This window comes from Octopus sinensis, linkage group LG27 (assembly GCF_006345805.1).
Source record: "Octopus sinensis linkage group LG27, ASM634580v1, whole genome shotgun sequence".
NCBI classification, from domain to species: domain Eukaryota; kingdom Metazoa; phylum Mollusca; class Cephalopoda; order Octopoda; family Octopodidae; genus Octopus; species Octopus sinensis.
Genome location: NC_043023.1, coordinates 12,543,726 through 12,560,866, shown reverse-complemented (window position 1 = coordinate 12,560,866; position 17,141 = coordinate 12,543,726). Strand labels below are relative to the sequence as shown.

Here is a 17,141-nt window from a genome sequence, read left to right as displayed (position 1 = left end):
ATTGTCACCCATAATTATGACCCTAGTATCGATCTATTGCATTTCAATCAGTGTTAGTGTTAGGGGTGGAGGAAGGGTATCTTTTTTTTCTTCAAAAATGTAAATAAACCCAATCTGTTTCTTAAACGAGGGACATATTCATAAGGCACATAATGTTTTTTTTTACCTCAAAAGACGTCATTGATTGGTTGGAATTGCAGAAATAAAAACAACAAATATGTTACAAACTACAGAATTTTCTCATTAGAGCCAACGAAAAAGATGCTTTATAAATACATTCTATCTGTATACGAAGTTTAAAATTTTTTTAGTTACCTAGAAATTTTAAAACCTGCTGTTCAAACCGAAATGATCCCCATTATTCCCAGAGAACAGTTGTCGAACCAGATGGCTGCACCAGGCTCCAATCTGATCTGGTAGAGTTTCTACAGCTGGTTGGTGTTAGGAAGGGCATCCAGCTGTAGTAACTCTGCCAGATCAGATTGGAGCCTGGTGTTGCCACTTGGTTCGCCAGTCCTCAATCAAATCGTGCAACCCATGCTACAATGGAAATCGGACGTTAAACGATGATGATGATGATGATCACAGTGATCTATTTTCTCTCATGTATAATTAAGTTGCTACTTTGAGAGAACCGTCAGTGGATGGAATGTAGTGTTGTGTGTTCGATATTCGAAGGTTGATTAATTCTTCCAATGACAACGGGGAGGGAAAAGATGGTGCCGCTCCCAACATAATGCACAATTACGAAAGGAAATAGAGAAGCGCTGGGATTTTTACCTTTTGACCTACAGATTTAAAAGATAATTCTTAAATCTGCAGAAAATTAGGAAGATTCATCATCATCATCATTTAGCGTCCGCTTTCCATGCTAGCATGTGTTGGACGGTTCAACTGGGGTCTGTGAAGCTAGAAGGCTTCATCAAGCCCAGTCAGATCTGGCAGTGTTTCTATGGCTGGATGCCCTTCCTAACGCCAACCACTCCGTGAGTGTAGTGGGTGCTTTTTACGTGCCACCCGCACAGGTGCCAGAAAGAGCTGGCAGACGGTCATGAACGGATGGTGCTTTTACGTGCCACCGACACGGTGGCCAGACAGAGCTAGCAAACGGTCACAAACGGATGGTGCTTTTATGTGTTACCGACACGGGGGCCAGACAGAGCTGGCAAACGGCCACGAACGGATGGTGCTTTTACGTGTCACTGACATGGAGGCTAGACGAGGGCGGCGCCGGAAACGACCACGATCGGATGGTTCGCTTAACCACAGCTGCAATTCCCACTGATGTTGATCGACCTCAATTTGCTTCTGCTTTCTGATATATGAATTGATTTGCTTTGATTTTGATTTTGAATGTTCTCACTGGTCTTGCCGGGTCTTCCATTTTTTAGAAGTATTTTATACTAACAAATAAAATATGGAGAACGGGCACTCGCGAATATAAACAGATCATGTCGTGTAGCCAGCTGTAGATGTCTCCTTAGGCTGAATTACATCAACATCTCTCTATATATAAATGGCCAAATGTCTGTCTGTGTGTGCCTGTCCTTTATACAAATCCACAATTTTTCAGTTAGAGGGCTCGCACTTTCTATGGTCATTCAAAACCGTCCAAGGGTGGTCGTGCACATCTTTACATTACCCCAGTCACCCCGCAAAGCCATTAAAAAATCAATAGAACAAGGATCTCTGAACAAATAACAATATTTATTTTTCTGTCTGTACAAGCGTTACATCTCTGGACAATCAGTAGCCAGGTCGCCTTGGTGCGGAAGCTGCAGAGACACTTTAATCACGATTGTGAAGGCATACTCCACAGATTCGCGGAAGTCATGGATCGCCTTCAGAATTCCAGCCACACGGAGCTGGTCAAGTTGCGTCCGGCTTGGTTGGAAGCAGGGGCGAAGAGGGAGAGAGGACAGCGGTCAAGCGTAGCTGATGCTGATGACTGCACATGCGCATAGGGGGCTTCCGGCAAGCTCTTACTCCTGCACATGCGTGGTGAAAATCCTAAAATGGCGTCTGGGACCAGGCGTCACTACAAGTCTCCCCCTTCAGTGCAGGGCATGAAAATAGAAAGTTTTTAGTGGCACCAGAAATAAGATGGCTACCGATTACCCAGAAGATGTGGCACAAGATATGACAATTCAAAAGAAAATGTAATCACAATATACATATAGGCGCAGGAGTGGCTGTGTGGTATGTAGCTTGCTTACCAACCACATGGTTCCAGATTCAGTCCAACTGCGTGGCACCTTGGGTAAGTGTCTTCTACTATAGCCTCATGCCGACCAAAGCCTTGTGAGTGGATTTGATAGACGGAAACTGAAAGAAGCCTGTTGTATAGATGTATATATATGCATGTATTTGTGTTTGTCCCCCTAGCATTGCTTGACAATCGATGCTGGTGTGTCTATGTCCCCGTCACTTAGCAGTTCGGCAAAAGAGACCGATAGAATAAGTACTGGGCTTACAAAAGAATAAGTCCCGGGGTCGAGATGCTCTATTAAAGGCGGAGCTCCAGCATGGCCACAGTCAAATGACTGAAACAAGTAAAAGAGAAAGAGAAAGAGAGAATAAGCATGCACAAAAAATTTTATTTTTACAAAATGTTTAATAACAAAACATTGGAAATGTCCAGTACACAAAAGAACAGCTGTCTGTCACAGGAAACAATGGAGAATCCTCCTCATCATCATTGTTTAACATCTGTTTTCCCTGCTAGAATGGGTTGGACGGTTGACTGGGGTCTGGGAAGCCAGGAGGCTGCACCGGGTTGCAGTCTGATCTGGCAGTGTTTCTACAGCTGGATGCCCTTCCTAAACGCCAACCACTCTGTGAATGTAGTGGATGCTTTTTACGTGCCACGGGCACAAGGGCCAGGAGAGGCTGGCAGCGGCCACGATCGGTCGGTGCTTCTTACATGCCACTGGCCCGGAAGCCAGTTGGGACGGTGCTGGCAACGGCCACATTCAAATGTTGCTTTTTACGTCCCACCAGCACTGGTATCACAGCTACAATTTCCATTAATGTTGATTGATTTCGATTTTGATCCTGATTCTCACTTGCCTCAACAGGTCTTCACAAGTAGAGTTTTGTGTCCCAAGAAGGAAAGGTATGCATAAGTGGACTGGCAACACTCCAGGTAGAGGCCATGGTTTATGGACTCACTTTTCCTGCCGGGTTGTAACAAATTTTGATATTGATACGATTACACCTGTTGATGAATACTCAGATGTGAACTTAAGTGGGGTTTTTGAGAGAATGACTCACCACAAATATCACAATGATATGGTTTTTCCCCAGTATGAATACGTTTATGTTTAGGCAAGTGACTACTGTGAGAGAATGATTTACCACAGATATCACAATGATATGGCTTCTCTCCTGTATGAATACGTAGGTGTCTGGTTAAATGGCTATTTTCAGAGAATGATTTACCACAGGTATCACAATGATATGGTTTTTCCCCAGTATGAATACGTACATGACTAGTCAAAGTACTATTTCTAGAAAATGATTTACCACAGATATCACAATGGTATGGCTTCTCTCCTGTATGAATACGTTTGTGACTACTTAAAACGTTACTCCAAGAATATGATTTACCACAGATATCACAATGGTATGGCTTCTCTCCTGTATGAATACGTTTGTGATCAGTTAAAATGTTACTTCTAGAAAATGATTTACCACAGATATCACAATGGTATGGCTTCTCTCCTATATGAATACGTTTGTGATCAGTTAAAATGTTACTTCTAGAAAATGATTTACCACAGATATTACAATGATGGGGCTTTTCTCCTGTATGAATACGTATATGTTTAGTCAAATGATTATTTCTAGTGAATGATTTACCACAGATATTACAATGATGGGGCTTTTCTCCTGTATGTGTACGTTTGTGCTTATTTAAGTCACTACTGGTAGAGAATGATTTACCACAGATATCACACTGATATGGTTTCTCTCCTGTATGAGTACGTAGGTGTCCGGTTAAAGTGCCAATTTCAGAGAATGATTCACCACAGATATCACAATGATATGGTTTTTCCCCAGTATGAATACGTTTATGTTTAGGCAAGTGACTACTGTGAGTGAATGATTTACCACAGATATCACAATGGTATGGTTTCTCTCCTGTATGAATACGTTTGTGCCCATTTAAAGAAGAAAGCCAAGAATATGATTTACCACAGATATCACAATGGTATGGCTTCTCTCCTGTATGAATACGTTTGTGATCAGTTAAAATGTTACTTCTAGAAAATGATTTACCACAGATATTACAATGATGGGGCTTTTCTCCTGTATGTGTACGTTTGTGTTTATTTAAGTTACCACTGGTAGAGAATGATTTACCACAGATATCACACGGATATGGTTTTTCCGCAGTATGAATACGTATATGACTAGTCAAAGAACTATTTGTAGTGAATGATTTACCACAGATATCACAATGGTATGGCTTCTCTCCTGTATGAATACGTTTGTGATCGGTTAAAATGTTACTTCTAGAAAATGATATACTACAGATATCACACTGATATGGTTTTTCTCCAGTATGAACACGTCTGTGCCTTCTTAAATTACCACTTTCAGAGAATGACTTTCCACAGATATCACAGTGATATGGCTTCTCTCTTTTATCATTGATTTTTGCTTTCGTTGAATTATTCATTATGAGATAATAATTTCGTTATACATATCACAATGATAGTAACTGTTTCATTTCTATGAATGTTTGCGTTCAAATGCATCAGAGAATAATTAAATGTTATGTTACTTTCATTGGTGATCTTGCTTAATATCTAAAACAGAAGATATAAATTGGTTAACTCTTTTGTAAAGTTACTCAAACTTAACCTGTAGGTTCATCATCATCTCTACATTCCAGATGGCAAAAAAAATGTTGCTCTTAATTCCATCATCCAGAAGAAATATTTCCCCATCGTTCGTCGAAGATTTTATTTATATAAAGAGGCTGATGTATTGATGAATGTGCCTTATGAATATATGGTCTTCCTTTAATTGATGAAAGTCAATAAAAATATCAGACACACATCTGAATGAAGAAATTTCTTTTAAATCAACATGGTATGATATTCTGAAATAGGAAAAAAATTCATTTCTATGAATATATTTGTGTTGCTATTTTCAGAGAATAATTTAATGCTATGCTTCTTTCATCTGTGATTTTGCTTAATATCTAAATGAAGAGGTGACAATTGTCTACCCCTTTGTAAAGTTATCCAAGCTTAATTAACCTGTAAAACAATCATCTCCTCTATATTCCAGACAGCAAAGACTTCAAATTGTTGCTGTTAATTCCATCGTCCAGAAGAAATATTTTGCTGTTGTTTTTCACAGATTTCCTTTATAAGATGAGTTTGATGTATTGATGAATGCTCCGTATAAATATATCATCTTCCTTTGGTTGATGGGAGCTGATAAAATATCAGAGGCACATCTGAATGAAGTAATTTCTTTCATATCAACAGGATGTTATATTCTGAAATAGGAAAAAAAAGAAGCAGTGAGATAAAGAGAATCATTAAACGACATAGTAATTCAACATTGCAAATCTTACAACATCAACACTGTCATCCATTTAATGTCTATGTTTGCAGGGGTCAGAATCCATTGAGGCGTTGAAACTTTTACAACATTCTGTATAGAGATTTCTCTATTGTTCTGCCGTGGGGAAAATTTTGGTGAAGGGTTAATTAAAATTTTGGCTATGGTGGATCCAATCTACTTCATGCATGCAAGATTCACTACAAATATATTTGTATACACACACACACACACATATATATATACATACAAGTAATAAGAGAGGGACCACATGTGGTCACTCTAACGCTAGAAATAGATCCGCAAAGGGAATCCACCACTAAAGAATTGTTCTCTAGCATTAATTCAACAGGCCAAGAATGTAAGCGGGCAGGACAAATGAAAAATAACGAAAAAATGGTTTAACTCTAGATTGTGTAATTTTACTTACAAATCATTTTCGAATCATCGGTAGAGTATATCAAAAACGTAATTTGCTGAACCAAACGCCAAAATCCATACGAAATTGATGTTATTAATTAATATTCAATTTCTTTCACCTTTACACACACACATATATGTATACATAATAATACATATATATGCATAAATACATACGTATACGTACATACATGTTTGTTTATATTCGCGAGTGCCCGTTCTGCGTATTTTATTTTTTAGTATAAAATAGTTTAAAAAATACATTAATCGTTCTAATTTCCTCCGGTACTATTTAAAAAGAGTGGTCCCGGTGCGCGCACTCGCGCTAGTTAGTCGTGACTAGTCGATCCTACAACGACTACCTAGCAAAGTAAATAAAACACAAAATAAATAATTTTTTGGCGATCCTTCGGTATAGGCACCGTGAGTGGCTTTGTTTACATTTCTGAAGATAACAGAAACCCTTTTCTCCCACCCCTAACACAACCCTTAACCATAATCCCCCCCCCCCCCAATATATAAAAAAAAAGACACTTTCTTGAAATGTATCTGGTACTCCGGTACCTATACCGAAGTTACGCTCATTTTTTCAAACAAAGAAAATAATTTTTTTAAAACAAAAATACAAAGTAAGGATCGACTAGTCACGACTAGCTAGCGCGCCGACCGCGACCTCTCTTCTTAAATAGTACCCTTATTTTTTGTTTATATTCGCGAGTGCCCGTTCTCCGTATTTTATTTTTTAGTATAAAATATTTAAAAAATAGATTAATCTTTCTAATTTCCTCCATACTTTATGTATTCTGGATATATTTCCCATTTCCTAACTTTTTCTCAGAAGTAAGCGTCATTATCTTGGCGAGGTGCACGGTACTACTAGCGAACAGTGGTCCAGGTGCGCGCACTCAGGCATCCGTGCTAGCTAGTCGTATGTAGTCGATCCTACGACTTTTTAACCTTAACTTTAGTTTGTTTATAAAAATTATTTATTTACTTAGTTTTAAAGATTGTAGGATCGACTACTTACGACTAGTAAGCGCGGATATGCGAGTGCACGCACCGGGACCACTGTTCGCTAGTAGTACCTTATCATTATTGCTATTATCATCATCATTACAGCCTTAAAATAAATCTTTATCAACTTACCGTATTCAGATATAAATAACGAGTCAGTGATCGTTAATTAAGCACCTTAATTAATTAATTAAGGAAAGTTATATCCCTTTATATGGTTATAGTTCTTCAATTTTCTATGACTGGTTCGTTTCGTTCCGGTGTCTTCTTTGTCCCATTCTGTCAACGATTTTACCTTCAAGGTAATATAGAATATATACACTCACATATTCTAATCTACGACCGTTTCCAGCGCACGAACTGGACCCCGTCGCAGACACCGAAAGAAAGAAGGCATCTTTGACTTATATCTTCCTGATGTGACGTCAGGCCGTTGCACTTCCGATCCGTTTCTGACGTCATTTTCTCTCCTGTCCAATCATTGTCCTTCCTTCACACTTCTCTCTCATCTAAAGAACAATGCTTGGATACCTTTTGGGGATCTTTTCGGTTTGACCGGCAGTTTTTTAAAATAATTTCCACGTAACGAAACACTTTTAAACTTCGTATACTGGTAGAATGTGTTTATAAAACATCTGTTTCTCTTGGCTTTATTTAGAAAATTCTACAGTTTGTAAGATATTTGGGATCTTTTCGGTTTGAACGGCAGTTTTTGAAAATAATTTCCACGTGTTAGGGTTAGAAGTGGGGAGAAAAGGCTTTCTGTTATCTTCACAAATGTAAACAAAGTCACGTGTGTACATATATATCGAAGCATCGCCTTTGTGTAAAAAGAAAAGGATCTTTTCGGTTTGACCGGCAGTTTTTTGTAGCGGTGTCATATGAAATTGTCACCCATAATTATGACCCTTGTATCGATCTATTGTATTTCAATCTGTGTTAGGGTTAGGGGTGTAGGAAGGGTATCTTTTTTTCTTCAAAAATGTAAATAAACCCAATCTGTTTCTTAAACGAGGGACATATTCATAAGGCACATAATGTTTTTTTTTTACCTCAGTAGACGTCATTGATTGGTTGAAATTGCAGAAAAAAAAACAACAACTATGTTACAAACTACAGAATTTTCTCAATAGAGCCAACGAAAAAGATGCTTTATAAATACATTCTATCTGTATACGAAGTTTAAAATTTTTTTAGTTACCTAGAAATTTTAAAACCTGCCGTTCAAACCGAAAAGATCCCCATTATTCCCAGAGAAGAGTTGGCGACCCAGATGGCTGCACCAGGCTCCAATCTGATCTGGTAGAGTTTCTACAGCTGGTTGGTGTTAGGAAGGGCATCCAGCTGTAGAAACTCTGCCGGATCAGATTGGAGCCTGGTGCTGCCTCTTGGCTCGCCAGTCCTCAATCAAATCATGCAACCCATGCTAGAATGGAAATCGGACGTTAAACGATGATGATGATGATGATCACAGTGATCTATTTTCTCTCATGTATAATTAAGTTGCTACTTTGAGAGAACCGTCAGTGGATGGAATGTAGTGTCGTGTGTTCGATATTCGAAGGTTGATTAATTCTTCCAATGACAACGGGGAGGGAAAAGATGGACCCGCTCCCAACATAATGCACAATTACGAAAGGAAATAGAGAAGCGCTGGGATTTTTACCTTTTGACCTACAGATTTAAAAGATAATTCTTAAATCTGCAAAAAATTAGGAAGATTCATCATCATCATCATCATCATTTAGCATCCGTTTTCTATGCTAGCATGGGTTGGACGGTTCAACTGGGGTCTGTGAAGCTAGAAGGCTTCATCAAGCCCAGTCAGATCTGGCAGTGTTCCTACGGCTGGATGCCCTTCCTAACGCCAACCACTCCGTGAGTGTAGTGGGTGCTTTTTACGCGCCACCCGCACAGGTGCCAGACAGAACTGGCAAACGGCCACGAACGGATGGTGCTTTTACGTGCCACCGACACGGGGGCCAGGTGAGGCTGGCAACGGACACGAACGGGTGGTGCTTTTACATGCCACCGACACGGAGGCTAGACGGTGCGGTGCCGGAACGACCAGGATTGATGGTTCGCTTAACCACAGCTGCAATTCCCACTGATGTTGATCGACCTCAATTTGGTTCTGCTTTCTGATATATGAATTGATTTGCTTTGATTTTGATTTTGACTGTTCTCACTGGTCTTGCTAAGTCTTCCATTTTTAAAAGTATTTTATACTAACAAATAAAATATGGAGAACGGGCACTCGCGAATATAAACAGATCATGTCGTGTAGCCAGCTGTAGATGTCTCCTTAGGATGAATTACATCAACATCTCTTATTATAAAAGGCAGATTTTATCTGCCTCCCTTTGGGAGTTATACAAATCTACAATATAGGATTTCTTCAATTACAATTTACCTAGCATTTTTAAGAGTACAATGCATCGCGTCATGCCAGGTCCAGTTTTTAAAATTTAAACTCCAATTAAGCAAAATTTACAGAAAACTCACATTCTGGTGTGTGTGTCAAATGTTTTCTTAGTCTGGTTTACACCACACGCAACGCACACACACAGTCGGCAACGAATAAAATGAAACTAATTCACTTACTGTAGTGAGTGATTCTTTCACTCTGCCTCCCACTTCTCTTCCACACATACAACGCAAATATATAAAATAAATTGTAAGCTAACGTGCTGTGTGTTTGCGTCTGTGGTGTGTGAGGGTGCGTGTGTGTGTGTGTGTGTGTGTGCGTGTGTGACAGGAAACTTTTTTACGACGAATATAACACCTATATCCAAGTAGCAGAAAGATAAGACAGTAAGGTGTGATTTGAGGGAGATTTGGCTGCTATTTCTACCATGTCTAGCTGCCATGTAGGGGTCTCCCTCATAGGCTCATACATACATATATACATAGATAAGACAGTAAGGTGTGATTTTGTAAGGTGTGATTTGAGGGAGATTTGGCTGCTGTTTCTACCAGGTCTGTTAGGCCTTCTCATGTAAACTCAAGCTTTCTCATGCCTTGAACATAAGACCAAAGCAGAGAATGTATTCTTTATTCTTCTGCTTTTTCCAGCCATTGGTCTGTGGCCATGCTGGGGCAATGCCTTGAAGAATTGTAGTTTAATGAATCACTCCGTTTTATTTTTGTAAGCATTGTACTTATTCTATCTGTTTCCTTTGTCAAACCACTAGGTGACAGGGATGTAAACAAACCAACATTCGTTGTCAAGCAGTGGTGGGTGAGGACATCACAAGCACAGACACGCACACACACACACATACATGCATACACATATACACACATACACATTATAATATATATGTGGTATAATATATTGCAGCGTGGAAGGTGTTTCTAAGCCATTTAAAAACACACAAAAAACCGTTACATCACTTCAACATTTAAATTTTAATTTGCCAAAAATATTTCGTCGCTTTGAGACCGCGACCTGTTCACTGACAAAAATATCGTGCTAACATGTCGCGGTCTCAAAGCGACGCGAAAATATTTTGACAATTAAATTTAAAGTGAAGTGAATCTAACGTTTTTGTGTGTTTCTTAAATGGCTTATAAACACCTTCAACGCTGCAACTGTTTTCGTTCCAGCACACGATCTCAGATAGAGATTTCTCTATTGTTCTGCCGTGGGAAAAATTTTGGTGAAGGGTTAATTAAAATTTTGGCTATGGTGGATCCAATCTACATCATGCGTGCAAGATTCACTGCAAATATATTTGTATAACACACACACACACACACACATATATATATATATATACATACAAGTAATAAGAGAAGGACCACATGTGGTCACTCTAACGCTAGAAATAGATCCGCAAAGGGAATCCGCCACTAAAGAATTGTTCTCAAGCATTAATTCACATGCCAAGAACGTAAGCGGGCAGGACAAATGAAAAAATAACGAAAAATGGATTAACTCTGTACAATTGTTTCATCGTTAATAGATTGTGTAATTTTACTTACAAATCATTTTCGAATCATCGGTTAGAGTATATCGAAAACATAATTTGCTGAACCAAACGCCAAACTCCATACGAAATTGATGTTATTAATTAAATTCAATTTCTTTCACCCTTACACACACACATATATGTATATATAATAATACATATATATGCATAAATACATACGTATACGTACATACATGTTTGTTTATATTCGCGAGTGCCCGTTCTGCGTATTTTATTTTTTAGTATAAAATAGTTTAAAAAATAGATTAATCGTTCAAATTTTCTCTGGTACGATTTAAAAAGAGTGGTCCCGGTGCGCGCACTCGCGCTAGTTTGTAGTGACTAGTCGATCCTACAACGACTATCTAGCAAAGTAAAATAAAACACAAAATAAATAATTTTTGGTGATCCTTCGGTATAAGTACCGTGAGTGGCTTTGTTTACATTTCTGAAGACAACAGAAACCCTTCTCTCCCACCCCTAACACAAACCTTAACCACAACCCCCCATATAGAATAAAAAATACACTATCTTGAAATGTATCTGGTAATTCCGGTACCTATACCGAAGTTTCGATCATTTTTTTAAAACAAAGTAAATAAAGCAAAAATGCAAAGTAAGGATTGACTAGTCACGACACGTAGCGCGCCACCCTTAACCGTTATAGTTGTATATATTCGCGAGAGCGAGCCCGTTCTCCGTATTTATTTTTTAGTATAAAATATTAAAAAAATAGATTAATCTTTCTAATTTCTCCATACTTTATGTATTCTGGATACATTTCCCATTTCCAAAACTTTTTCTCACAAGTAAGTGTCATTATCCTGGAGACAGTGACAGGTACTAGGTGCGAACAGTTCCCCAGGTGCGCAACACCGCGAACAGCTACAACTCAAAAGAAAATGTAATCACAATGACAACTCAAAGAAAATGTAATCACAATATACATATAGCGCAGGAGTGGCTGTGTGGTAAGTAGCTTGCTTACCAACCAAATTGTTCCAGGTTCAGTCCACTGCGTTGCACCTTGGGTAAGATCTTCTACTATAGCTCATGCCGACCAAAGCCTTGTGAGTGGATTTGGTAGCACAGAGACTGAAAGAAGCCTGTTGTATAGATGTAGATATATGCAGTGTGTCTGTGTTTGTCCCCCTAGCATTGCTTGACACAATCGATGCTGGTGAGTCTATGTCCCCGTCACTTAGCAGTTTGCAAAAGAGACCGATAGAATAGTACTGGGGTTACAAAAGAATAATCTCCGGGGTCGAGATGTCTATTAAAGGCGGAGCTCCAGCATGGCCGCAGTCAAATGACGAAACAAGTAAAAGAGAAAGAGAAAGAGAGAATAAGCATGCACAAAAAATTTTATTTTTACAAAATGTTTAATAACAAAACATTGGAAATGTCCAGTACACAAAAGAAGAGCTGTCTGTCACAGGAAACTGTAGAGAATCCTCCTCATCATCATTGTATAACATCTGTTTTCCATGCTAGCATGGGTTGGACGGTTGACTGGGGTCTGGGAAGCCAGGAGGCTGCACCAGGTTGCAGTCTGATCTGGCAGTGCTTCTACAGCTGGATGCCCTTCCTAAACGCCAACCACTCTGAGTGCAGTGGATGCTTTTTACGTGCCACCGGCACAGGGGCCAGGAGAGACTGGCAATGGCCACGATCGGATAGTGCGTTTTACGATCCACCAGCACTGGTATCACAGCTACAATTTCCATTGATGTTGATTGATTTCGATTTGGATTCTGATTCTCACTTGCCTCAACAGGTCTTCACAAGTAGAGTTTTGTGTCCCTAGAAGGAAAGCTATGCATAAGTGGACTGGCTACATCCCAGGTAGAGGCCATGGGTTATGGTCTCACTTGTCCTGCCGGGTTGTAATAAATTTTGATATTGATACGATTACACCTGTGTATGAATACTCAGATGTGTAGTTAAGTGGTTTTTTGAGAGAATGACTCACCACAAATATCACAATATGGTTTTTCCCCAATATGAATACGTTTATGTTTGTGCAAGTTACTACTGTGAGAGAATGATTTACCACAGATGTCACAATGATATGGCTTCTCTCCTGTATGAATACGTTTGTGCCCTTTTAAAGCAGAATTATGGGAAAATGATTTACCACAGATGTCACAATGATATGACTTCTCTCCTGTATGAATATGTTTGTGTCTGGTTAAATAGCTATTACAGGAAAATGATTCACCACAGATATCACAGTGATATTCTTTTTCCCCAGTGTGTATACGTTTGTGTTTAGGTAAGTCACTACTGTAAGAGAATGATTTACCACAGATATCACACTGATATGGCTTCTCTCCTGTATGGATACGTAGGTGTCTGGTTAAAGCAGAAGGCTGAGAAAATGAATTACCACAGATATCACAATAATATGGCTTCTCTCCTGTATGAATACGTAGGTGTCTGGTGAAATTGCTATTTTCAGAGAATGATTTACCACAGATATCGCAATGATATGGCTTCTGACCTGTATGAATACGTTTGTGCCCCTTTAAAGAAGAAGGCTCAGAAAATGATTTGCCACAGATATCACACTGATATGGTTTTTCCCCAGTATGAATACGTATATGACTAGTCAAATCACTATTTCTAGTGAATGATTTACCACAGATATCACAATGATGGGGCTTTTCTCCTGTATGTGTACGTTTGTGTTTATTTAAGTCACCACTGGAAGAGAATGATTTACCACAGATATCACACTGATATGGTTTCTCTCCTGTATGGGTACGTTTGTGTCTAGGTAAATCAGCTCTTCGAGAAAATAACTTACCACAGATATCACAATGGAATGGCTTCTCTCCTGTATGAATAAGTTTGTGATCAGTTAAAATGTTACTTCTAGAAAATGATTTACCACAGATATCACAATGGTATGGCTTCTCTCCTGTATGACCACGTTTGTGTTCAGTCAAGTGACTAATTTGAGAGAATGATTTACCACAGATATCACACTGATGCGGCTTTTCCCCAGTATGAATAAATTTGTGATGAGTTAAAGAGCTATTGTCAGAAAATGATTTACTACAGATATTACACTTATAAGGTTTGTCTCCAGTATGAACACGTATGTGCCTACTTAGATTACCACTTTTAGAGAATGAGTTACCACAGATATCACACTGATATGGCTTCTCTCTTTTATCAGAGATTTTTGCTTTAGTTGAATTATTCATTATGAGAGAGTAATTTCGTTATACATATCACAATGATAGTATCTGTTTCATTTCTATGAATGTTTGTGTTCAAATGCATCAGAGAATAATTAAATGTTATGTTACTTTCATTAGTGATCTTGCTTAATATCTAAAACAGAAGATATAAATTGGTTAACTCTTTTGTAAAGTTACTCAAACTTAACCCGTAGGTTCATCATCATCTCTACATTCCAGATGACAAAAAAAAAGGTTGCTCTTAATTCCATCATCCAGAAGAAATATTTCCCCATCGTTCGTTGCAGAATTTATCTATATAAAGAAGCTGATCTTTTGATGAATGTGCCTTATGAATATATGGTCTTCCTTTAATTGATGAAAGTCAATCAAAATATCAGACACACATCTGAATGAAGAAATTTCTTTTGAATCAACATGGTATGATATTCTGATATGGGAAAAAAATTCATTTCTATGAATATATTTGTGTTGCTATTTTCAGAGAATAATTTAATGCTATGCTTCTTTCATCTGAGATTTTGCTTAATATCTAAATCAAGAGGTGACAATTGTCTACCCCTTTGTAAAGTTATCCAAGCTTAATTAACCTATAAAACAATCATCTCCTCTATATTCCAGAAAGCAAAGACTTCAAATTGTTGCTGTTAATTCCCTCGTCCAGAAGAAATATTTTGCTGTTGTTTTTCACAGATTTCCTTTATAAGATGAGTTTGATGTATTGATGAATGCTCCTTATAAATATATCATCTTCCTTTGGTTGATGGGAGCTGATAAAATATCAGAGGCACATCTGAATGAAGTAATTTCTTTCATATCAACAGGATGTTATATTCTGAAGTAAAAAAAAAAAGAAGCAGTGAGATAAAGAGAATCATTAAACGACATAGTAATTCAACATTGCAAATCTTACAACATCAACACTGTCATCCATTTAATGTCTATGTTTGCAGGGGTCAGAATCCATTGAGGCATTGAAACGTTTACAACATTCTGTATAGAGATTTCTCTATTGTTCTGCAGTGGGAAAAATTTTGGTGAAGGGTTAATTAAAATCTTGGCAAGGATGGATCCAATCTACTTTACGATTCACTACAAATATATTTGTATACACACACACACACACATATATATATATATATATATATATATATATATGTACACACATATATGTATACATGTGGTCACTCTAACGCTAGAAATAGATCCGCAAAGGGAATCCACCACTAAAGAATTGTTCTCAAGCATTAATTCAACACGCCAAGAATGTAAGGGGGCAGGACAAATGAAAAATAACGAAAAAATGGATTAACTCTATACAATTGTTTCATCGTTAATAGATTGTGTAATTTTACTTACAAATCATTTTCGAATCATCGGTAGAGTATATCAAAAACATAATTTGCTGAACCAAACGCCAAAATCCATACGAAATTGATGTTATTAATTAATATTCAATTTCTTTCACCCTTACACACACACATATATGTATACATAATAATACATATATATGCATAAATACATACGTATACGTACATACATGCTTCTTTATATTCGCGAATTCCCGTTCTGCGTATTTTATTTTTTAGTATAAAATAGTTAAAAAAATAGATTAATCGTTCTAATTTTCTCCGGTACTATTTAAAAAGTGTGGTCCCGGTGCGCGCACTCGCGCTAGTTAGTCGTGACTAGTCGATCCTACGACTACCTACCATAGTAAATAAAACACAAAATAAATAATTTTTTTACACAAAGTAAGTAATTTTTTGGCGATCCTTCGGTATAGGTACCGTGAGTGGCTTTGTTTACATTTCTGAAGATAACAGAAACCCTTTTCTGCCACCCCTAACACAAACCTTAACCCCCCCCCCCCATATATATATAAAAAAGACACTTTCTTGAAATGTATCTGGTACATCCGGTACCTATACCGAAGTTACGCTCATTTTTTCAAACAAAGAAAATAATTTTTTTAAAACAAAGTAAATAAAACAAACATACAAAGTAAGGCTCGACTAGTCACGACTAGCTAGCGCGCCCACCGGGACCTCTCTTCTTAAATAGTACCCTTATATGTTTGTTTATATTCGCGAGTGCCCGTTCTCCGTATTTTATTTTTTAGTATAAAATATTTAAAAAATAGATTAATCTTTCTAATTTTCTCCATACTTTATGTATTCTGGATATATTTCCCATTTCCTAACTTTTTCTCACAAGTAAGCGTCATTATCTTGGAGAGGTGAGCGGTACTACTAGCGAACAGTGGTCCAGGTGCGCGCACTCGGGCATCCGTGCTAGCTAGTCGTATGTAGTCGATCCTACGACTTTTTAACCCAAACCTCAGTTTGTTTACAAAAATAATGTATTTACTTAGTTTAAAAAATTGTAGGATCGACTACTTACGACTAGCAAGCGAGGATACGCGAGTGCGCGCACCGGGACCACCGTTCGCTAGTAGTACCCCGTCATTATTGGTATTACTATCATCATTACAGCCTTAAAATAAATATTTGTCAACTTACCGTATTCAGATACAAACAACGAGTCAGCGATCGTTAATTAAGCACCTTAATTAATTAATTAAGGAAAGTTATATCCCTTTATATGGTTATAGTTCTTCAATTTTCTATGACTGGTTCGTTTCGTTCCGGTGTCTTCTTTGTCCCATTCTGTCAACGATTTTACCTTCAAGGTAATATAGAATATATACACTCACATATTCTAATCTACGACCGTTTCCAGCGCACGAACTGGACCCCGTCGCAGACACCGAAAGAAAGAAGGCATCTTTGAATTATATCTTCCTGATGTGACGTCAGGCCGTTGCACTTCCGATCCGTTTCTGACGTCATTTTCTCTCCTGTCCAATCATTGTCCTTCCTTCACACTTCTCTCTCATCTAAAGAACAATGCTTGGATACCTTTTGGGGATCTTTTCGGTTTG

The 17,141-nt window shown here is 38.0% G+C and overlaps 1 protein-coding gene across 1 annotated transcript in view; it reads right to left on the bottom strand.

Moving 5' to 3' along the window:
• Positions 1 to 3,031: 3,031 nt before the first annotated feature.
• Positions 3,032 to 17,141, bottom strand: part of LOC115225169 (zinc finger protein 665-like) — a 40,686-nt gene continuing 26,576 nt past the window's right edge. Inside the window, exon 6 of the mRNA XM_036513884.1 lies at positions 3,032 to 3,744. Coding sequence (XP_036369777.1) covers positions 3,212 to 3,744 — 533 coding nt within the window. The 3' untranslated portion in view covers positions 3,032 to 3,211. The remainder of the gene's footprint in view (positions 3,745 to 17,141) is intronic.